This window comes from Diabrotica virgifera, chromosome 5 (genome assembly GCF_917563875.1).
Source record: "Diabrotica virgifera virgifera chromosome 5, PGI_DIABVI_V3a".
NCBI lineage: Eukaryota > Metazoa > Arthropoda > Insecta > Coleoptera > Chrysomelidae > Diabrotica > Diabrotica virgifera.
Genome location: NC_065447.1, coordinates 215,735,902 through 215,760,420, shown reverse-complemented (window position 1 = coordinate 215,760,420; position 24,519 = coordinate 215,735,902). Strand labels below are relative to the sequence as shown.

The 24,519-nt window shown below is 31.5% G+C and overlaps 2 protein-coding genes across 5 annotated transcripts in view; one reads left to right on the top strand and one right to left on the bottom strand.

The window, feature by feature from the left end:
* LOC114334984 (juvenile hormone epoxide hydrolase-like) overlaps window positions 1-15,357 on the bottom strand; it is a 98,633-nt gene extending 83,276 nt beyond the window's left edge. The window contains exons 1-4 of the mRNA XM_050650616.1: window positions 15,199-15,357; window positions 10,834-10,891; window positions 9,625-9,941; window positions 4,040-4,537 (exon numbers count right to left, since the gene is read on the bottom strand). Of these exons, the coding sequence (XP_050506573.1) occupies window positions 4,040-4,537; window positions 9,625-9,941; window positions 10,834-10,879 (861 nt within the window). The 5' untranslated portion in view covers window positions 10,880-10,891; window positions 15,199-15,357. The remainder of the gene's footprint in view (window positions 1-4,039; window positions 4,538-9,624; window positions 9,942-10,833; window positions 10,892-15,198) is intronic.
* Window positions 15,358-19,179: 3,822 nt separating this feature from the next.
* The window catches only part of LOC126885284 (kalirin), a 1,143,465-nt gene continuing 1,138,125 nt past the window's right edge, over window positions 19,180-24,519 (top strand). For 3 of the 4 annotated variants that reach the window (XM_050651791.1, XM_050651792.1, XM_050651789.1), the window contains exon 1: window positions 19,182-19,367. The gene's annotated coding sequence lies outside the window, so the exon portion shown is untranslated. Of the gene's footprint in view, window positions 19,368-24,519 lie in introns of all 4 variants that reach the window. The other variant, XR_007698367.1, reaches the window with a different exon arrangement.

Genomic DNA, 24,519 nt, shown 5'->3' with positions numbered 1-24,519 from the left:
TTAGAACGTGCTTTTTCGATTAGTGTTCCTAGGTAAGTGTACTTTTTTACTCTTTCGATCTGCTGGCCCTCTACTATCAAGATTTCGTTAGTATTATGGTTGTTTTTACTAATTTTCATAAACTTCGTCTTTTTGATATTGAGAGAGAGTCCGTACTCCCTACTAAACCTTACTATTTTACTCATGAGTCTTTGCAGGTGTTGTAAACTATCGGCTATTATTACTGTATCATCTGCATATCTGATGTTGTTAACTAAGACTCCATTTACTCTTATGCCGACTGTTTCATCTTCCAGAGTTTCTCGCATTACCTCTTCAGAATAAGCGTTAAATAATAGAGGTGATAGTATGCAGCCTTGCCTGACTCCTCTCTTTATTTCCATTTCTTCAGATGTTTCTTTTTCAATTCTTACTATTGCTCGCTGATTGTAATAGAGGTGTGTTATTAGTCTTAAATCTCTTTCATCTAGATTTTTATTTTTTAGGATTTCCATGAGTCGATCATGTTTTACTTTATCAAACGCCTTATTGTAGTCTATAAAACAGACGTAAAGAGGATGGTTAACATCCAAACATCTCTGTGTCAGCACGTTGAAGGAGAATAATGCCTCTCTGGTACCCATGCCATTGCGGAACCCATATTGAGTGTCACTAATATCCAGCTCCAGTTTAGAGTGTATTCTGGCGTGGATAATTTTCAATAGAATTTTCAAGGTATGTGACATTAAGCTTATGGTTCGGTAGTCACTGCATTCTTTTGCATTCACCTTCTTTGGCAAACACACAAAGGCTGATGTCAACATTTCTCTAGGGATGATTCCTGTAGTATAGATAGCATTGAACAGTTCTACTATTATGTCCAGGTTTTTCTCGTTGACCAACTTTATCAGCTCGCTAGGCAATTCATCTGGACCAGCAGATTTATTGGTTTTCATAGAGTTTATTGCCTGACTAACCTCTGCTTTGGTTATCTCTGGGCCTACATCTCCCGTTTGGCTATCTACGGATGTACTAGCTTCTCTCTGGTCATGAAATAGTTCCTCGATATACTCTTTCCATCGTCGTAGTTTTCGTTTTGTCTCCATTATAATATTTCCATTTTTGTCGAGCAATATATTTGAGGTTCTTCTATTTCCTATTCCGGCTAGTTCTTTGACTTTTTTATGTAGGTTGAAGTTGTCATATGTGTTTTGCAGTTCTTCTATTTCTTTACATTTTTCAGAGAAGTAGGTTTCTTTAGCCTCCCTAATTTTTCTTCTTATTTGGTTTTGAAGCTGTTTATAGCGGGTCTTATTAATGGTTTTGTTTTTTCTTCTTTCATTCATCAACTCTAGAATTTCCTCCGTCATCCATTCTTCTTTCTTACATTTGGTTGTAGTAAGTACTTTCTTACTTGGTTCTAATATAGAGGTTTTGAAGAATTGCCACTGCTGTTCTACGTTGCAATTATTTCCTGGGTTTCTGTCTAGATTTGTGTTGATTTCGTGTTTCAGATTTTCTTTTGTTTCTTCTGACTTAAGTTTCTGTATGTAATTTAATAATAAGCTTCAACAATAATAAATGTTCAACAATAGTACATTGTTTACCGGGTAGGAAAAGCTTAACATTCCTGGACGACTGTGAAGATTGCTAAGTCGAGGCGCAAGCCGAGACTTAGCAACACAGAGTCCAGGAATGTGGCTTTTCCTACGAGGTAAACATAATTTTTCCGCAAATCGTTTAAAATTCGACAGATATTGATTGATTTAAAAAAAACGCGATAATTTTATTCCCAAATAAATGGTGCTTTGAAATTCCTAATAAAATTACTTGGGTTACTATGGAAACGTATTGAGGTTGAATTGTCAAACTTGACGCTTATAAATTTAATTGCTGGTGTTCTCGAAAGTAAAATGATAAGTGATGATGAAATTTCCATTTCTGGGACTCCTCCAGAGCTGGTTGAGGCAGTGAATACTGCTTCATTAGAATTATTGCCAAAGAAATCAAGAGAAAAGTACGAAAATGCATACAGACGTTTTATGGATTATTAATAATTTTCTATCATTTATGTAGAACACTAACAACTGTACGGAAATATCATTTCCTTACAGTAAGGAAATGACATTTCCTTACAGTAAGGAAGTCCTGACTTTTTCTTCAAGAAATTTTGACAGGAATGTCAAAATTTCCTGGCGATTTGCGGAAAAAAATTTTTTTTAGCTCTTATACAGTATATCTGCATAACTTGGTACCCATTGATAACTTTTTTAATATCAGTTTTACGAAAAAAAGTTATTCTTTATAAAATACTCTGCATCGTATATAACATAAGATGCAACTATCAAATATCAAATTTTGTTAATTTTGTACGAGGTATGTAAAAAAATATGAATTTCACTCAGGAGTAAAGTATCTTTATATTTCACAATATCGAAAATGTTTATAAAGAAAAGTTGTTTGGAATTAAAAACTATGTTTCAATATGTAATTATATCCTTCTAATCGAAAATTTGTTTTTTTTAATATTGTTTCAAATTAAGTATACCCAACATCATTAAATTTTCACTTATTATTTATGATAACTGTTTTATTATTAATTTTATGAAGAAAGTTATTCGTCATAAATATCTGTGCATGGTCTAACACTTAATATGCAAATATAAAATATTATATTTTATCAATATTATACGAGGTATGTAAAAAAATTATATAATAAATATGTACCTTTATAGTTCACAATATTTCGATTAGAAGAGTGTAACTGCATATTGACACATCGTTTTTAATTCTGAACAACTTTCCATAATAACAATTTTCAGTATTATGAAAAATATAGATATTTTGCTCCTAACTGAAATTTTTATTTATTGACATATCTTGAACAAAATTGATAAAAATTGATATTTTATGATTGCATTTAAAGTTTTAGAATATGCAGAGCTTTTCACTAAGAATAACTTTTTTATTTATGATCCCATTTTAACAATTTTTTGAAAAGGTAGAAGCACAATTTTCACATCATTACGAGTAAGGCCGAATTTAATTAAGAGCGAACGAAACGATTCATATTAAGAGCAAAAAAATACATATTTTGTTCATCAATAGAAAAATTATTAAGATAACCATTTGTTAACGTTTTAAAGCGGTCGTTTTTGAATATATATAGGTTTATCAAAGCTATATAAATATATGTAGAAATAAATACATTTTGTAAAGAAATTATGATTTTACAACTATTTTTTAAGTTATCCGCCATTTTGGATCTGCCATTTTATAACATAAATTATCAAAATTTGATTCAGGTTCAGTAACATCCCAAAAATATCCACATATACATAAACAAACACGTTTTATAAAAAAAACGGATTTTACAACTACTTTTTAAGGATTTTTAGGAAAAAATCCGCCATTTTGAATTTGCAAATTGTAATGTCAGATTCGGGTTCAGCATAATCAAAACTAAAATAAAAACATTTTTTATCAAAATAAAATGTTGAATTCACCCATATTCTTAACATTATTTACACAAAACAATTGTTATTGTTTAAACAATTAATAAACAATTAGCGGAGAAATTTGTGAGTAGAACTTTTTACTTTAACTAACAAAAAATGTTTTAGAAAAATATAACCTTGTTTGATTTTTTCCGAAACATTGTATCTATTCGTTCTAATTGCACTCCCCTATGTGAACTATTCAGTGATCGTAACTCTACATACATTTTCCAAATAGGTAAGTACCTATGTAATTTTTTATTACAATACTGAAACATTTACAATAATTATGTACCTGTTGCTTTTAAAAACTATTTAAAAAGTCACTACAATTATAAACTTGCTTTTTTCTCTGTCCTCACAACAATAAAAACTAATATACACAACATTTGTTTACCCATAACCGACATATTGAACAATTGTTGACAGGTCATTGTAATTACCCAATCTGAGCCCATATAACGTTTGAGCTGCGCTCAGGACCAAGACTTTTGATGAATTCGCGCACATATAAATTTACACCCAACGCGCCTAAAGAAGTATAACTTAAAAAAATACATTACCTGGTAATGCTTACTCAATCCACTTGGATACTGAAAATTGCCCCTACAAATTTCACAATCATATATTACATCAAAATCGCCCTTATTGTGTACTTTTCTACGATGTTCTGATAAATATTGCTGTCTATCGAAACCGGAGCCGCATATATCACAAGCCACTGCGTGGGTTATATAGTGATCCATAGTTTCACTCTTCGTATTAAAAGTCAGCTCGCAAACTGGACAGCATAGGCCTTTGCTAATATGGGTGGAATATTTACATTTGTAATGTGCTATGAAAGTGTTTCCCAAGTGCATGGTTTCATAGTGGGATTTCAAACAGTTTAAGCAACCGTAGCAAATTGAACACACCTCGCATATGTATGTATCTAAGACAGAGTTGGTTTTGCTTGAACACAGAAGTAATTGTAAAGTAGAAGATTTAACTTCATCAGGGATAGGTTTCCTTTGCTCTACTACTTCTTCTTCTTCATTTTCCACTTGAAGAATGATCGTTTCCTAAAATATTATTATTGTTATAAACTTAATACTGTAAAAATAATATAAACAAATAAACGTTGATTCGCTATAATGAATTAAACAGATACACGGAACCAAACAAAACAGCAGTCTCATCAATTGATAGAAGTCTATTCTTTAGCTCTAAAATAGGCGAGGATGGTGCCTTTGCACAGTGAGATAAGATTCCAAAAAAATGGCCAAAAGTTGATTTAAGAATTTCCGTAAAATATGTACCGGGTAGTGAATAGTCAAATGGGCCATAGGAAACTCAATTAACTTTTATTCTGTGTTTATGCTATCTCCCTGCTATGAAGTATTAGTACGGGATCCGAATAGGAGGTCGAAATGTACCCATCTGCTTGCCGGATGAAACATTTTTGAAGTGAAAACTTCTTTAGCGACGTTGTGCGATTTTTTGATAGGGGAAAAAGCAGTGAGTTCGCGACCGTCATCGCGACCGTCATTGCGATCGTCATCGCTTATGCTATATATTATTTGTATGTATACAGAGTTGGGATAAAGTATGGAACCAAGCAAATATCTTTGAAACGAAAAGAACAATATTTATGAAACTTTGCATGCAAGTACAGTGACGAAAAAGGCATCTGATGCCATATTTTTTGTTACTACTCCAGTTCCGGTTTCACCGGAAATACCCTTAACTTATTTACTTTAAATGGGACACCCTGTATATTTTTGCAGATTTTAAAAGAGCTTGTTATTTTTAATTCATACATACCAAGTTTGGAAGAAAAACTATTAAAACAAGAAATAAATCTCTTAACAGTTAAAAAATAGGTTAATTTATTTACGTTAGACCAATGATATTAAAAATAAAAAAAAATAATTTCAAATGTTGAAAATGTTTGTTGTTCACCTCCTGACAACGTGCAAGCCTATAAATAAATTCGTGAGTCACTTTTTGCAAGATTTCTCCACGTATTAGTTCACATTCATCAATTATTATTCTTTGTCTCAAATCCTGCAAGCATGTTGGTCGCCTAACGTAAACACGTAATTTTAGATAACCCAAAGAAATAAATCTAACGGGTTAAGGTCCGGAGAACAAGCGGACCACTCAATGAATCCTCTACGTCCAATCCATGGATTTGGAAAATTCACTTCCAAAAAATGAAAATTCACCATAACCTATTATCATTAATATTTCAATTTGATCTTTTCCACTTTAATGAACCATTTTTGATACAACTTATTTCTGTAAATTAGTTCAGTAACAGTTTTACCTACTATACTAAATTCAAATAAGTCATGCAGTGCATGTAAACAACAATTTTAGTCTACAGTATAGATGGTACTCGTTTATTTCCTATTACGTTGTATTAATACAAAAAATTATCTACAGACACTTTTTAACAAATTTTTTCTACCAAATTTGGTATGTATGAATTAAAAATAACAAGTTCTTGTAAAATCCGCAAAAATATATAGGGTGTCCCATTTAAATTAAATAAGTTAGGGGTATTTCCGGTGAAACCGGAAGTGGAATAGTAACAAAAAATATGGCAACAGATGCCTTTTGCGTCACTGTACTTGCATACAAAGTTTCATAAATATTGTTTTTTTCGTTACAAAGATATTTGCTTGGTTCCATACTTTATCCCAACCCAGTATATAAATTGTATAGAAGAAGTATTTAAATCTAAAATAAATGTAAAACCTATTTTAGGATGGGGGAAAAAGGATTTATTTCGCGACCGTCATCGCGACCGTCATCTCTTCGGCGAAATAAATTTTGTACGTATCTATATTATGTGTATCTATACATAAATTGTATAGAAGTATTTAAATTAAAAATAAATGTAAAACCTATTTTTGAATGGGGAAAAAGGATTTATTTCGCGATCGTCATTGCGACCGTCATCTCTTTGTACGTATATGTATTGAAGTGAAAACTTCTTTAAGGACGTTGTGCATTTTTTGGATGGGAAAAAGTATTGGCGACCGTCATCGCTTCGAAGAAATAAATTTTTGAAGTGAAAACTTCTTGAGGGTTGTTTTGCACTTTTTGGATGGGGAAAAAAGTATAAAATTAGCGACCGTCATCGCTTCGACGAAATAAAATTTTGAAGTGAAAATTTCTTTAGGGACGTTGTGCACTTTTTAGATGGGGAAAAAGTATTGAATTAGCGAGCGTCCTCGCTTCGGCGAAATAAATTTTTGAAGTGAAAACTTCTTTTGGGGACATTGTGTACTTTTTAGATGGGGAAAAAGTATTGAATTAGCGACTGTCATCGCGACCGTCATCACTTCGACGAAATACATTTTTGAAGTGAAAACTTCTTTAGGGACGTTGTGCTCTTTTTGGATGGGGGAAAAGTATTGAATTAGGGACCGTCATCGCAACCGTCATCGCTTCGACAAAATAAATTTTTGAAGAAAACTTCTTTAGGGACGTTGTGCACTTTTTGGATGGGAAAAAGTATTAAATTAGCGACCGTCATCGCTTCGACGAAATAAATATTTAAAGTGAAAACTTCTTGAGGGACGTTGTGCAGTTTTTGGATGGGGAAAAATATTAAATTAGCGACTCTCATCGCTTCGACGAAATAAATTTTTGAAGTGAAAATTTCTTTATGGACGTTGTGAACTTTTTTAATGGGGGAAAAGTATTTAATTAGGGACCGTCATCGCGACCGTCATCGCTTCGACGAAATAAATTTTTGAAGTGTAAATTTCTTTAGGCACGTTGTGCACTTTTTGGATGGGGAAAAGTATTAAACAGGCGACCATCATCGCTTCGACTAAGTAAATATTTGAAGTGAAAACTTCATGAGGGACGTTGTGTACTTTTTGGATGGGGAAAAAGTATTAAATTAGCGACCGTCATCGCTTCGACGAAATAAATTTTTGAATTGAAAATTTCTTTAGGGACGTTGTGCACTTCTTGGATGGGGAAAAAGTATTGAATTTGCGATCATCACTTCGCTGAAATAAATTTTGTACGTATATTAATTATGTATATGTATTCATAAATAGCACAGGGCATACGCTTCGCGTATAAGACATAAGTATAGAACTTCTTTTTGAATGGGGAAAAAGGATTGAGCTCGTAATTTATATACTATAAGAAGTTTTCACTTCTGTCAGTACTCCCACGAGTGCCTTCAATTTTTTTTTATTAAATTTCATACATAGACAAACACGACCAGCATGGGTTACCTATCAAAATCGTGTCATAGCTATCCTTAAAGGGGGGCCGTAGGGGTTGAAATCAACATTTTTTTGTGAATTTTTTTTTTTTTTTTTTGAAAGTATAAGAGAATAATTTTATTTTTCAATTAAATATCCATATTAAGTATAATTCAAAGAATATTAAAAAAAATTCAAGAAAAAATATTGAAAAATGAGCCAACAGTGGCAAATTTTTAAAGAAACCTCAAAAAAACAATGAATTTTGCGGTGGACATCAGAATTTATCATTTAAAATTATATCATGGTAGACAAAAAATTCAAAAAGATTTTATTAGCTTATGAGTTTCTCGAGGTAACGCTATCAAGTTTTTTTAGTTTTAATGCTCTTTAACTTTTTAGTATCACTCAGAAGTCAAAACAACGAAATATTTTACAGAAAAAGAGTGAAAATCAACATATTTATTATTGTGAAACAAAATATAAGCATAAAACAAAAAATATCTCGACAGTGTTACCTCGAGGAATGTCTAAAGAAAATATGTACAAAATTGCAGGTGAATTGGTCAAGTAGTTTTTGAGTTACAATGTCTACAGGCTTTGAAAAAAGCAGTTTTAAGAAAAACGCTTTTAAAGTATTTAAGTCAACTTTTATTTTCAATTTTTTTGTCTGTCAAATCGTGTAAAGTGATGCACACCGGAATATGTTTTTGAATCGCGGGGTAATTTACAAAAGATAATGAGAACAGTTGTTGACCGTTTCTCACTACGCTCAAGCGCGCTGGCGCGAAGATGCTGCAAAAGTCGAAGGTAGGGAGATAGTGTTGAACATCCCTATCTTCGACTCGCTTTGCAGCAGGTTCGCGTCAGCACACTTGAACGTAATGAACAACGGTCAACAGCTGTTCTCATTTTCTTTTGTAAATTACTCTGCGATTCAAAAAAAAAAGAATTTCAACTGAAAATAAAACAGAAATTGAAAATAAAAGTTGACAATACTTTAAACGCTTTTTCCTCAAAACACTGCTTTTTTCAAAGGCTGTAGACATTGTAACTCAAAAACTACTTGACAGACCCACCTGGAATTCTGTATATTTTTTCTTTAGACATTCCCTAAGGTAACACTGTCGAAATATTTTTTGTTTTATGCTTACATATTTTTTATTTAACAATAATAAATATGTTGATTTTCGCCCTTTTTTGTGCAAAAAATTTCGTTTTGATTTCTGGGTGATACCAAAAAGTCAAAAATCGTTATAACTAAAAAAACTCGACAGAGTTATCTCGATAAACATATAAACTAATAAAATCTTTTTGAATTTTTTGTTTACCATGATCCAATGGTAAGTTCGGATGTCCACCGCAAAATCTATTTTTTTTTTCGAGGTGTGTTCAAAAATTTGCCACCGTTGGCTTATTTTTTAATATTTTTCCTTGAATTTTTTTTAGTATTCTTTGAATTATACTGAATACGTTTATTTAATTTAAAAATAAAATAATTCTATCATACTTTCAAAAAAAATTCACAAAAATGTGCTTGAAATGTTGATTTCAACCCCTACGGCCCCCCTTAAGGATAGCTATGACACGATTTTGATAGGCAACCCATGCTGGTCGTGTTTGTCTATGTATGAAATTTAATAAAAAAAAATGTTTCATCCCGCAAGCAGATGGGTACATTTCGTCCTCCTATTCGGATGACGTTTAAAAATAAATTTATAAATGGCATTTGTTGTTCTCTCTACATAAGACTATATGGAGATTGTTCAAAAACATTTGAAACATTGTTGAGGATATTTATAATTTATTCTTGATTACCAATTTACCAGTAAATGTGATATTGAACTTCCCTTATAAATCACGTCAGAATGAAATGCTTCAACTGACATTATAAATACTATAATTCTACTAAAACATTTTAATATGAAATTTACCCCATCGTTTGGATCTTGCTCCTCGCCAGTAGCAAAAACTTGAGAAGATAAAAAAAATGGCATCATTGGTTGAATTAAATCACTGCTATCATCATTGATTTCTGTTGAACATACATCTTGTATAATATGTTCAGAATTGTCTTGGGTAGCGTAGTCAAGCTCAGTGTACTGATGGTCATTATATTCTACTATCGCAGTTTCATCATAGATGTATTCTACAAGAGGGCCTAGATGAGTGAAACCCTTTAGTTCTGTATTATCGCCATTATCTTCCAGATATATTATCTCTGGACTAACATAGTCAATTTCTTCATGATCTGGAATATAAAACAAATAAATAAATATATAATCTGATATATGCAGATGATAAAATTAATCAGTAAAGGAAGAGCGAGCCCTAGGTTATTAGATCGTAGAGCCCTAGGCCTATAAGGCCTGTAGAGCATATTAAATAAATAAATAAATAAAGGAAGATTTTAGATAGACCATATATTCGAGGTGCCCTAGAAGACTTTTACTGGTGAATTGTTTGTTTTTTATCATCAGGAAGGGCGGTTTTATTGATGATGGCATTTGTTGTTTTCTCTAGGTAGGTTATTGGATTATTAAGAATTGGTTTGTAGTCCAGAGTATTAATAAGGAGTGAGAGTCTGTTTTTTATTAACAGGAAGGGCGGTTTTATTGATGATGGCATTTGTTGTTCTCTCTACGTAAGTTGTTGAATTATTAAGAATTGGTTTGTAGTTCACAGTATTAAAAAGAAGCGAGGGTTGATTTTAGTTAAGTTCTTTCAGGGCTTTTCTCTTGGATTGGTTAATATTTGGAGGGGGAAGGTTTTTAAGAACTAGCGATATATTGTCCAGCTATTTCAGCATACTCGGAAGGTAAATTGGAGATGGTTTCTTTAGTTTGCCAGACAAATGTCTGAATTGGAATGTTGCTTGGTGTAACAGAATAATTAAAACCTTTTACTAAAGCTTGAGTGGCAATGGTAGAAATAAGGGTATCAGAGAAGTGAACCGAAACAACTTCATTGAGAATTGAGAATACCTTGAAGAGCAATACAATCTTTAAAACCTACCTGCAAATTTAAATAAGCTCTATATGCAATATATAAAAAAAATAACAATGTGGGTATATTATTATTGTTAATTTCACAAAAAAAAACAACAATATCAACATTGTGACTATTTTTTATTCTATCATTACCTCTTGATTCTTCTCCATCATTGAAGTCTTCCGTTTGCTCAGCCATAATTCAAATAACCTAAAACAAACCAAACCCTTGAAATTATATTCTTTATAATTATTAAATTATATCTTTATCAGTTTTTTTACCAGTATTAGGTTTAAAGAAAACAAAATATTACTTTTGCATTGGAGGACAACAAAAAGATCTCATATTGGATGAAATAACCACAATAAAATAAATATTCAAATTCAAATAGAAATCCTACTAACAATAAATATAAAAATTTCCTTAATTAAATGTAATATACAATATACAATACATACTCTGGGCTAATTAGCAAAATACAAGGAAAAGTTATTTACCAGCAATTTTATTGCTTTTTTTGTTTAATGTTTATTTTTGCAATCTGTTACATCATATAATAACAATAAGCATACATGTTGATTGGTACAATGTCATAAGAGAGAGTTTGTCCAATGATCCACTCTCTGTATGCACTTTTACATTCTTACATTTATGTTAAAAACAATAAAAATTTGTAACTTTCCATTATTACATTGATATTAAAAAATAAAATAAAACTATCACAATTTAAAATTAATTTCATATGTACAATTATTGCTGTTAGACTGGTAGATCCAAGGGTGTTCTTATTTTCAGCTTTCGGGTTTCTTCACTGTTGTCAAGCAGATTAACTGCCAGTGTGTTTGGATGTTGCTCTAAGCGTCTTAGGTAGTTTGTGCTAAGCTGTTTGGTCATTGCAGTAACTGTTTGCATCTCTAGATCATTATAAATGTCTCGGTTTGTTACGAACCAAGGAGCACCTACTATACTGCGCAGGGCTTTTGACTGGAATCTCTCGATGATAGCAATGTTCGATTTAGATGCTGTTCCCCATAACTGGATTCCATAGGTCCATACTGGTTTGAGAACGATATTGTAAGCTACTAATTTGTTCCACAATGATAATTGTGATTTTCTGCCAAGGAGCCAGTACAGCTTTTTCCATTTAGTATCCGGCTGCTTTCTTTTTTCCATATGTGGGTAAGCCAGGTTAGATGTTTGTCCAGGTGTATCCCCAAACATTTTATGCTGTCTGTCTTAGGTATTCGTTCATTGGTGAATGTGATGCTTGGCGTTTCACCATGGCATTTTGTGAATGTTATGTGTGCAGATTTACTTTCATTTATTGTAATTCGCCATTTCCTTGCCACGTTGCTATATTGTTGAGACTGGTTTGTAGTGTTGTCGCTGCTACTTCAGGATTTCTGTTTACTGCTAATATAGCTGTGTCATCAGCAAAAGTAGAGGTGACTGTGTCATCAGTACATGGCAGATCAGCTGTGAAGAGTAGGTATAAGACTGGGCCTAAGACACTCCCTTGTGGGACTCCTGATTTGATGATGCGTAGTTTAGTTACTTTATTTTCATATCTGACTCTGAAGTATCTTTCTTCAAGTAGGATTTTAGAATCAAATATATTGTTGTTGGTAGCTGGGTTTTTAATTTGTAAAGGAGTCCCTCATGCCACACCTTGTCAAAGGCTTTGCTGACATCCAAAAAAGCTGATTCACAGTAACTTTTATCTTCGAATGCTTTGATGATTGTGTTAACAACACGATGCACTTGTTCTACTGTCGAGTGTTTCTGATGAAACCCAAATTGATAGTCTGGGATTAAGCTTTTTGCTGCGATAGTTTCCATCAGTCTCTTCTTTTTTCGTTGATCATATCAGCTTTCGATGATAATCCATACATATTATATTATACTAACACATCGCTAGAGTTCTAAAAACAACTGATTTTATATAAAAGTAGACTAAAAATCTAAAAATTAAAGGAATAACGCAGAAAACACAAAAAATCGCTGATATACTTAATTAACCTATAAAATGACAGAAGTGCCAAAATTTCATAAATGTCATTAGTATCAAAATTTAATAACAGTGGAGTAAACTTGCCTGCGGTTGGACCAATTAGAAACAAGCATTACGGCGTGGTAAATTTGAATCACTCCTTTTGGTTAAAAAACAAACAATAGTGACAGAAATAAGAGCAGCCATAATATAACTAAAAGAAATGAGAGCCCTAGTACCAGACGCAGTATAGTCTGAATTTCTTAAACTTCTTGATGATGAATCTTTAAGGAATACTATGTAAAATCTTCAATAATATCTATGATACAGGTAATATTCCAAAAGATTGGCTAGTTTCAAAATTTATTACATTACCAAAGAAAGAGGTAGAGAAAAAGTTCGGAGAATATAGGAAATAAGTCTAATAGATAGATAGATAGATAGATAGAATTTATTCATCTAGAAATTTATACAATGTATACACATTACATAAATTTATCTGACTAGTCAATGAAGTATTATATGTTATACAAATGTAAACACATTAAAAATTTAGTACATTAAAATTTACATTAAGAAAATTACATTACAAGAAACACATTAAAAATTTAAAAATTCCTCAATACTGTAAATGAGCCATACATTAAAACTTTTTCTTGAAATTATACATTGCAGAATATACAAGCTTTGCGAAGAGAGAATACAAGACACACAGTTTGGATTCATGAAAGGCATCGGTACAAGAGATGCACTGTTTAGTCTACAGGTATTATTACAAAGATGCAGAGATATGACTTGCGATATTTACACCTGCTTTGTGGACTACCAAAAAGCATTTGATACAGTTCAATACCGAAAAATGATAGATGTTCTAACAAAAGCCCAAATGGATGATAAAGACCAGCGTATAATACAAAATTTATACTCAATCAGTCACAATAAGAACAAAGCTTGGAGATGGACTATCCAGATATATTGCTAAATATTGCTAGGCCTATCCATCTGGAGAAGCTATCCAGATTCTGCGAGGCGTTAGACAAAGATGTATACTTTCACCTATATTATTTAATCTATATTCAGAGGAAATATTTAGTGAAGCCTTGGAAAATTGCGAACATGGAATACTCCTAAATGAACGCCTAAACACAGACAACACCGTTATTTTTGCAGACAGTTTGAACAGTTTACAGCATCTCATAAACAAAGAAATGAAGTAAGTGAAAGATTTGGACTACAAGCAAACATATCAAAAACTAAATTTATGATCATCAGCAAAAATAAAATTAGAGACATCCAACTGCTTATCAAGAATACACCAGTAAACTGAGTAAAACAGTATAGGGGGCGTTCAATTTTTGAAGATTTTTGACCCCCCTCCCCCCAACCTGCGTTACGTAATACTTGAACCCCCCGTACCTATCTTGGAACAATAGTAAAAGAACAATGGGATCACTCACAAGAAGTAAAATGTAGAATAGAGAAGGCTAGGAGTGCATTCAACAACATGGCCAAACTCTTTAAAAGCCACAACCTTAATCTGGAGATAAAAGTAAGGCTTGAATCCTGGAAACTCACTGAAGCGATGGAGAAAAAACTGGAATCCTTCGAGATGTGGCTATACAGGCGAATCCTAAGGACATCATGGACGGACAAGATAACCAACGAGACCATACTAAGAAGAATGGGGAAAGAAAGAGAAGTGATGTTTACAATTAAAAAGAGAAAGTTAGAATATCTCGGACACATACTGAGAAACGGCACTACATACAGATTACTGAAAATAATCCTTCAAGGCAAAGTATACGGAAAGCCAGGTCTATGGAGAAGAAGAATATCATGGTTAAAGAACCTGAGGAAATGGTTCTCCACAACAACAACTAATCTATTTAAAGCATCAGTTAATAAAATAATTTTAGCCAGGCCAGAATGATTGCCAATATTCGAAACGAATAGGCACCAAAAGAAGAAGTGTTTTAACCCCTTCAGTATGGTGATGCATCCGTGTGCATCATGCTTCACTGTCCGCTACGTACGGTGATGCACACAGGTGCATCATGAGCTGGCATTCGCCACTGGGTAAGCGCGCGAATCCGTATATAAGGTGCGACTTGCTGTATGACGATCCGGCGCGAAGGGGTTAAGGAATTTTGCACAATGATACAGAGTATGTTTTGTACTCACATTGTATCAAAAGTGAAATTAGCTACATATTAAAAACATCAATGTCAACAATCTACTGTAAAAATTCGAATAAATACATGATAATATAATGTTTAATTACAATAATAAGCAAAATAATACAATAGAAACTGTAAAATTATTTGATTTCTAAATTTAGATTAACCACCCTTTATCCTCAGAATAGAATACATTTTATGTAATAGATATATTGGCTAATCTGAATACATTTAATTTATAGTACAATATGTAATGATACCATACATATTGAAATATTGATGAATTCAAGGAAATCCGTGTCAGTTCAAGGATAAGCGAAGTGAACTTAATTCAAACAGCTTGTACTTACTTTATTTTTGTTCGTATTTGACTAATTTTATTTAGTGCCTATTTAAACTAATAGTTATTAATAATTTTGTAATAAAATTTGATAAAAATATATCAAGAACATGTTATCAAACAACTGTCAACATTACACGTACGACGTCAGAACGTCATTTTCTTCTACGTTTTACGTTCTAGTTCTCTACGTTATGGAAATGGAAATGTGGAGTGGGGACGACCGGTAGTCCAAAAACGATAACGCAAACATCATTGGCGTATCTAACGGTTTATTTTTAATTTGCTAAAGGATAAGTTGTGTTCTTCCTATCCTATGACTATCATGAACAATTTAGAAAAAGAAAACTACTAAAGTTTTAAAAACAGGTACCATTATAGTTTTTTAATTTACTTGTCATTGAGAACAAAATATTTGTTCGAGCTTTCAAAATCATCGTTACAAATTCCCTTATATAAAAATGTAGAACAATATATTTTCTGGATATCTGAGAAGTAGAAGTTTTTACTTATATTTCTCGGATAAATATATATGTCAATATGTAACAATTTTGCTGTACCTCTATTTTATTGAAGTTATATTTCTTTAGGCGCGATTGAGAATAAAATTTCATAATTCTGCGCGCATGCGCTCCGCTGTGAGCTCGTACGTAGAGGGGATATTTACAAATTCTCGAGCGCCAGTAGTGGCAAGTCTGTAAACGTTTACCGGAAATTTGACATAAATGTCAAAGTGATTAATGTAAAATTAAAATTAAAAACATTAATTATAAAAAATATTAGTTGGTCAAAGCTGTGGTATATATTTTTACCTTAAATATACTTACGTTTTAAATACTGAATTTAAGTTTTTTTAATGTTCCGTAATATGTAATTATAATTTAATCTAAAAATCTTAGCGCCATCTACACGATAATTGTGAAAGTATCCGAAGTAAGAAATTAATATTTTATCAATAGAACGTCAAAATGATTAGCAAAATCTTTAAAAAATCAAACAATAACAATTAAATAATAAATTTAAAAATTACCGGTGAAAGATAATTCTAGTAATCCGCTAGGAGCGCCACCAGCGAAGCTCAGAGCGTATACGCTGTGAGCTCGTACGTAGAAGGGATATTTACAAATTCGCGAGCGCCAGTAGTGACAAGTCTGTAAACGATTACTGGAAATTTGACATAAATGTCAAAGTGATTAATTTAAAATTAAAATTAAAAACATTAATTATAAAAAGTATTAGTTTGTCAAAGCTGTGTTATATATTTTTACCTTAAATATACAATACGTTTTAAATACTGAATTTAAGTTTTTTTAATGTTCCGTAATATCTAATTATAAATTAATATATTAATCTTACCGCCATCTACACGATAATTGTGAAAGTATCCGAAGTAATAAATTCATATTTTATCAATAGAACGTCAAAATGATTAGCAAAATCTTAAAAAAATCGATTATAATTTAATTACTTTTTTGCGTTGTAAATATTAAGCGATAACAATTAAATAATAAATTTAAAAATTACCAGTGAAAGTTGATTAGTAATCCGCCAGGAGCGACACCAGCGAAGCTCACAGCGTATAAACGTTATACGGGATCTGATTGAGTGTTAAAATCATCTGTCAATAATTGTTCAATATGGAGATTTTGGATAAACAAATTAATGTTGTGTATATTAGCATTGTTTATTAGTTTTTATTGTTATGATGGCAGAGAAAAATGCAAGTTTATAATATTGTAGTGACTTTTTAAATAGTTTTTAAAAGCGGCAGGTACGTAATAATTGTAAATGTTTCAGTATCCTAATAAAAAATTTCATAGGTAGGAGCTACCTATTTGGAAAATTTAAAAAGAACCTACTAAAATAGTATGTAATGCTTTGATTTACATAATTTGATTACCATCAAAATTTCTATCAATATTCACCTAATATATTGTTTTCTTACTCTATGTTTTGTTGTATTCTAATATTTCTTTCAATTCTAAATAATTTCAATTCAAAATCAAAATAATTTGGTTAAATTCAGAACCGTCAAAAGTTTAATCCGTTTAGTTAGTTGATCTTCGCACATGATGATACATGGTCTCCGTGGGTAAAAGTTTAAGGTGAATGAATTTCAATATTAACTGCGCTGATAAGCGGGTTCGAACCCCAATGGAAACTTTTATTTTTTTATGTTTTTTATACATTTTATGATTGTAAGTTTATTATATAATTTTTTTTTCAGAAAATACGTATTTACTTGCGAAAAAACTGAGTTGCGTGTTGAGTTGCCTGCCACCTCTTATAAGATAATGACCTAGTTACCTTTTGACCCACTTACAACGTGTGGGAGTCATATGTTGCCCTAGGGCCGTATCCTTAGGAATTGTATCCATCCTTTGGATTTTTCGATGTATTCATTTATATAAGACTTTTGTCAGTTTTTTGAAAGGCTTTGACCTTTGTATTTTTTTGGTTGGCTCACCATGTTGTTGTAACACTGATGATGCTCTTGTTACAGAGCGAAAACGTTTTGTTCATATGTTTGTAGCCCTTTAGGGCTTTTTAAACTAATATACCTTTTAACAAGAAGAAAATTTTTTATTAAATTTCGCTTGTAATAATTAATGGTATACAGCCAACTACAGGAAGTTCTTCCTTGTGGATCTTTAAGATATATTATCGCATCTTTTACTCCTTAAAGTGCTGGTGTTGGTATTTCCATATCTGCAGAATGGAATATAATATCGTATATTTCATTTCGCATGGCTTTTATTTCCCCAACACTTCCTTCTTGTCTCACTGTCTTTACTTCCCTATAGGATTTACCCATCTAGTTTATTGCTTTACTTCTGTCTATGTATATTTCTTGTTACTTCTGTCTCTAAGTGTGCCATTAAATTTGCCGACATAAGATTACTATCTTAGGTCATTCGCACAGCCCAGGACTGCGAATTCTGCCTGTCGTTGCAGATTCTTGCTATCAGCCCATCCATGAGCAGATTCTACAAGAGAGGAGATAAAACTCCCTCCTATGAAAAACACCTGGCTACCTGAGTTGAAACTGTATCCCCCAGTAACGTTTAATAGAGTTGTCTGTTCTTTTTCTCAGTTACTTACTGAGTAAAGTAACTGAGGAGTAAGAAACTAAAGGCCGCGTCTCACCATCAAATAATTTGATCAAACAGTTTGAGCAAACTTGACGTACTAGGGCTTTTCATTCACAGTCATTTGTTTCGAGCTTCTGTCATGTGTCACATAATATTAATATATCTACGTCGTACGTTATTGGTATATATCAATGATACAAACCAAAGACGTATGACGTAGATATATTAATATTATGTGACACATGACAGAAGTTCGAAACAAATGACAATCGATGAAAAGCCCTCTTGAGGAAGTACGTCAAAGTGACGTCACAATTGCAGTTTTTTTGAAATTCTAAAAATCTGTGCTCTCACTATCAGTCTGGATTGATCAAATTTTTTGTATTGAGTTTTCTAACTTGTTTGTACTTTATTTAAAATTAAAATTTTTCATTATTATCCACAATGAACACTCAGGATGTGACGTCACTAACTGTCACTTTCTTGTCACTTTCAGTTTGCTCAAACGTTTGATCAAATTATTTGATGGTGGGACGCGGCCTTAAGTAGTGTAAACTACAAAAATTATACCTATTATTTTACTCAGAATAATTCTGGTTCATTTCAACAAATATTATACTTAGATTCAAACTAAATGTAATAGATAAAGTAATAAAACTTTGAATTGTTTTGGGTAAAACTGGGATTTCTATTTTAAATCATTGTAGATTTTATACTATGGCAAACCCTTATGGCTCCATGGATACGCTTATGGTCTCTTACTTCTCTTTCTTTCTGTGCCTTGGGTCTTCAATCTCTTAGGTATTTCGATCTCTGAATACGTCAAACGTCAAATATCAACCGGGAGTTTTGCGAGTTTTGTAGTCTGTCAGAAGTTTGTGTGAGTGAGTGTGAAACGTCAAGTCAAACGTCAGTCAGTAATTCATTTTCTGGAAGCCAAGATGGGGATTGAGAAATGTAGAGTTGTAGTCGGATGTTTTTATATAGTGAATTATTGGCTATAAAAATGTTTTTGTGTCTAAAATTGTGACAATAACGTTTGTGGATAATTTTAATGGCATTTTTTCAAGACTCTTGAAGTTTTAAGGTGAGCACTGTTGTCTTTATCCATTCACATAAAGAATAAAAGAACTCTGTTTGAGTTAATTGATGTTTATAAAATAAATACTTGTCTTAATAAATAGGTCTCTTCGTGAATCATCTTTTTTTAAATATTTTGTAAACTTAACGTGATTAATACAAACAGTTTGCTCACCATGTTTAATTCATTTGTAGGTAGAAAATGTCTAGCTATAAAAATAGAACATTACTTTTTGTGCATTACTAACAGCTTTAATGAATAATTCTAGATTGAATGAAACCTTTTGTTTGATTTAAAAGTAAATGACTTTTGGTGTAATCTTTATATTTTTGAAGGCACTTTCATTCAAGTCACTACTGTTTTGAATGTTTACATCTGAATGATTTATTTATAAAGATAATAGTTATACAAGCAATATATTTGTATACAAACTATATTGTGTCATTTTAAGCTATATTATTTGGTTTTTTCTAAAGAAAAACATTTAAGTTGAATAAACACATACAAAAATTGCTTAATTTATTAAATAAGATAAATTTAAATATAGGTTAATTTTAATTTTTGTTTGCTGAGAAACTATTTCCACAATAGTATAAATATGCATATCTGTTGCAATGACTTAACCATTTGTCAGGGATAACAATAGTTCAAATATAATGTGGCCAAATTATTTATTGTATATCAATTTTTTTTTATACGGGATTACCCCCATTACAACACATACAGTATAAAATCAATATCTGTAATATCTACTAAACTAGAGTAAAATAAATCTTAATTACATATTAAACAAAAACGAAATATTAATAGTTATCCATTACACATATTACATCTATTACACAAATCAGTTCAAATAAACAAAAAGTACCTGTCAAGCTCTTTTAATCTGATTTTTAAAAGCAGCCAAGGAGACACCAAACATTTCCAAGTTATTCTCGTTTATAATTTTTAGTGTTGCCAATGCCAATGTTGTTTAGTGTTGTAGTCAATGGGCGAATGCATACCATAGTTTGTTAAATGAAAAGGTATATAAAACAAATCAACATGTCTGAGACTTCTGGAGGGAACATATAAATTAATAGATTGGAGAAGTTCAGAACAACAAATTAAACCATTTATTAATTTAAACACAAATACCAAATCAGAGTTATCTCGTCGAGTTTTTAATAAATTCATGTTGAGTGTTTTTAAAATATAGGTATAATCATGATTAGTAATGCGTATGTTTAATTTGTATGCACAATATCTCAAAAATTTATTATTTATAATATATAAAATAATTTACGATTATTTTTGAAATTTCTCATTATAACTTTTTTTCTTGTACATGAATATACTATACTTATTGCTCAATAAAGAGGGCTTACTTTCTGTTCTTTAAAATGGTGTATCATCTCTATTTAAATATGTAATGGACACCGAGTGATTCTTTGATATTTTTTTACCTGTATTAATTAAAATTATTTCTTTTACAAAAATTACATAAACGTTTTCTTAGAAAACATCACTTTAGATAAAATTATTTAAACGTTGACATTTAAAAAAATTTCAAAATCAAAGTCGATCTCTTCGTTAGCATTAGTTTCAATATCTTCCTCTGACACCTCAGTTATCTTAGAGTTCCCACAATTAGTACCCATGCACATGCACCCTTTGCAGAATATTGAACAACTAATTCCTATCTTCCTACAACTGCAGTTTTTTGTACATCCTTTGGTACATTTACATGCTATTTTTTCAAGCAAAGCTTGTGGTGCATGAGCTTTGACAGTAAATATTGGAATTAATCCATATTTTGAAATTTGCCCGGCCGAGTCAAGTGGATCCAAAATATTACCTATAAAAAATAAGATTCAATCATAACACACAATCACATAAAAAAGTTATAATGAGGAATTTAAAAAATAATCCTAAAATCAAAAATCGTTGCAAGTACTTATTACATTTTGAAAAAATATATCTTATTCAAAAATAATCGTAGAATTTTTTATAATACACCATTTTAAAGTAAACAGAAGAAGCTTTCTTTTTTATTATATAATATATATGTACCTAAATGTAGACAAAAAAGTTATAATGGGAGATTTAAAAAATAATCGTAAAAAATATAAAAACTCGTTAAAAGCATAAAGTGTTGAAAAAGATAACCTCTTTAAAAGAAGTCGTACAACATTATACTATAGAACATTTTAAAGGTAATTGATTTCTATTCCTCCTACATGTACCATTGCCTATGCCTAAAGTTACGTAGAAAAAAGTTACAAAACAATATTTGCGAAATAACAAGGAAAATTGCCCAAAATTGCTGTGAGTGACGAACTTTAAAAAATCATCTTTCGGAAACTGTAAATCCTAAAGACCTCTACCAAACATCATTTTAAAGACAAAATATGTAAGTTTTTTTTCTGTGAAGCAATGTCTATACCTATATCCCCGTGGACAAAAGTTATGGGACAAAAAACAAAATTTCTTTCTTTTGGGTTTCTTTATACTTTTTCTTTTGAATATATTTTTGTAAAAAAAAAGTATCTTTGACTTTAAAAAGTTATATTTAGATAGGAAATTTAACCAGGAACAATTTTTATGTAGATGTGTTTGTACCAAAAGTGCATAGAACTCACCCTAATGTAACTTGTGCCCAGGGACTAATTCACCCATTTCTCAAAAACGCACCCCTTTAAATAGTAGCACTCCGCGGTTTTTTCATATATAGAGATTCATTGACCATATGAAATAATAAAACCCCGTTAACGTTGTAGTTCCTTTCTATAGTACATAATCAATAGCCTAATAGGGATCATACCAAACATTTCCCTACCAATCGGACTGCTAGAAAATTATACTCAAGACCTCCCACTTAAAGCCATGATTTTTTTTCTTCAACCAATTACAATCGCTGTCCTTTTTGTAACCATCCAAGGGTTTCCACGAATTCTACTGCGTCGCATTTCTGTTGTGTTCCCAGAATTCTATAACTGAGCACTTAGCAAATATCTACTATTCTTATTTTATGGGACACATCCTGTTGCAAAGTAAATAAGTCCTCAGAAACATGTCTCCGAAACCATAAAAGTTCTTTGTCACTCAACCTACAACAACAGCCTTGTGGCCTATTTAGGCATTTAGAATTTCGAAGAATATTAATCTTTCGCTTTGCGTGAGGTCTGTTGAAAAACACTTTGTGTGCAGAATACGATTCCCGTCTCATTTCTACCCATAACGACAGGGTCGGACTTTGCGATATTTAGACTGGGGACTTTGAGCGTGTTTCAAGCCAGACGGTTTGAACATCCAAGTATCATAGAAAAATTATATTGGAATCAACTGTACGAGTTAATGGGAGATTAACCAGTGAATGTTACATTCAAAGAGATAGTATACCTGGACAAAGAGGTTATTAGAATGGAGACCAAGTCAGGTTTGACAGTTAGACTGACGATTTAAGAAGGCTAAATAAAAACTGGATAAGAGTGGCGCAAGATAGACAGAGTTGGAAACAAGAGGAAGACTACTATGTTCAGCAGTGGACTTTTGATGCTGGATGATGAATGGATCATTTCTGTAGGTAGTAAAGTTTCCAAACAGTGGTGGACTAGCAAAGAAATGTGTACCTTAACCCTTAAACGCCCAAGGGTGGGTAAAAAATGTCCACCTAATGCGTATTCCCTTGTAACATATTTATTACGTGTTTAATTTTTTTTAAAATTATTTATTGTTAAAAAAACAGCCCATTATCGAATGTTAATTTTGTTCTACCAATATTTTTGAAAATAAAAGCAGCATCTTGAGTTAAATATGGATGGGCATAAAAAGTACACCCTTGGCAAAACTTGTTACTAAAGGTTTCTATATAATTTCTCGTTGGTAGGAAGATAATCCATATAATTATCGATGTATAATTACATAATCTACATAATTATCCGCCAATGAGGAGGCTGAAAGAAAGAATATGGAGAAAATCGACAAATCTGAATTACTGGTATGTTAATTTTGATGTACATTGTAATTTTGTTGTAAGGTTTGTAAATTGTTTATATTAATATTTTAGAAGATGATGTGTTTATTAAGCATAAGATTCTTAAGTTTAATCCATTTTCAACAACTCTCAATAAATATATTAGCTATTTTCGAAGTGGACATTTTTTACCCACCCTTGGGCGTACATGGAACCTAAAAAAGGTTGGGCGTTTAAGGGTTAATAGACACCTTCCAGGTACATAAAAATTTATTATACCCAAAGGAGGCCAACTTTAAAAATAGAATTAAAAAAATGGACTCCTACAAAGAAATTGCCCAACTTTTGATACCAATTGGATAGAAATTAAAAGAAGAATTAAAAACATTATTTCACAAAATCACTTTGAAAGAATGAACTACAGTTGAACCCGCTTATTGGAATAGCCTTTGTGCCACGCAAAAGTATTCCTATAACCGGGATATTGTAATAACCGATCATTGATGATGGCTAGTAGAAACGTTTTGGGATCTAAAATTTATATTCCTTAAAGCGGGATATTGCTATAAGCGGTATTCTAATAAGCGGGTGCGACTGTATAAGAAAAATGAAGAAAAAGTAGTTTTTTAGTTCCATTTACTATTTATTCAGTACAATTAAGTAATTGTTCCAACAAAAAATTGCAAATAACTGAAAAAGGAAGCTTTCTTCGAAAATATTACCAAGAGAAAAAAGTATTTATTTCAGTGAGCAAAAATTCCCAAAAAAATTCATTCTCAGCGATTCAGAAAATTGTTTTTTGTTTATAAGTTATTTGTTATTAAGGAATTTCCGGCCTACGAATCTGTTGAAAAAAGTAGTTGGTATATTCCATTTCTAAGCGTCTTTTCAGGGGAAAACCGCTAGCCTATAAGACAGTGTAGACCAACAAATTACCAAAATATGTTTTTCCAAACATATGATATACCTATTATATTATTGGCACACATCTCTTCATGCATATCAAGTATTTATTATTATAGTTTCTAAAATATGTAAATAATCGTAACTCATATTCTCTTTATGTTTATTTTTACCTTTGAAATCATATATAAATGAAATGTTTGCCAACAAACATTTATTACTTTGGCAGTATTATATTATGTTACTTAATTATGTTGTTAAAATAAAATAAACATAACAAGAGTGATAAAATAAAAACAA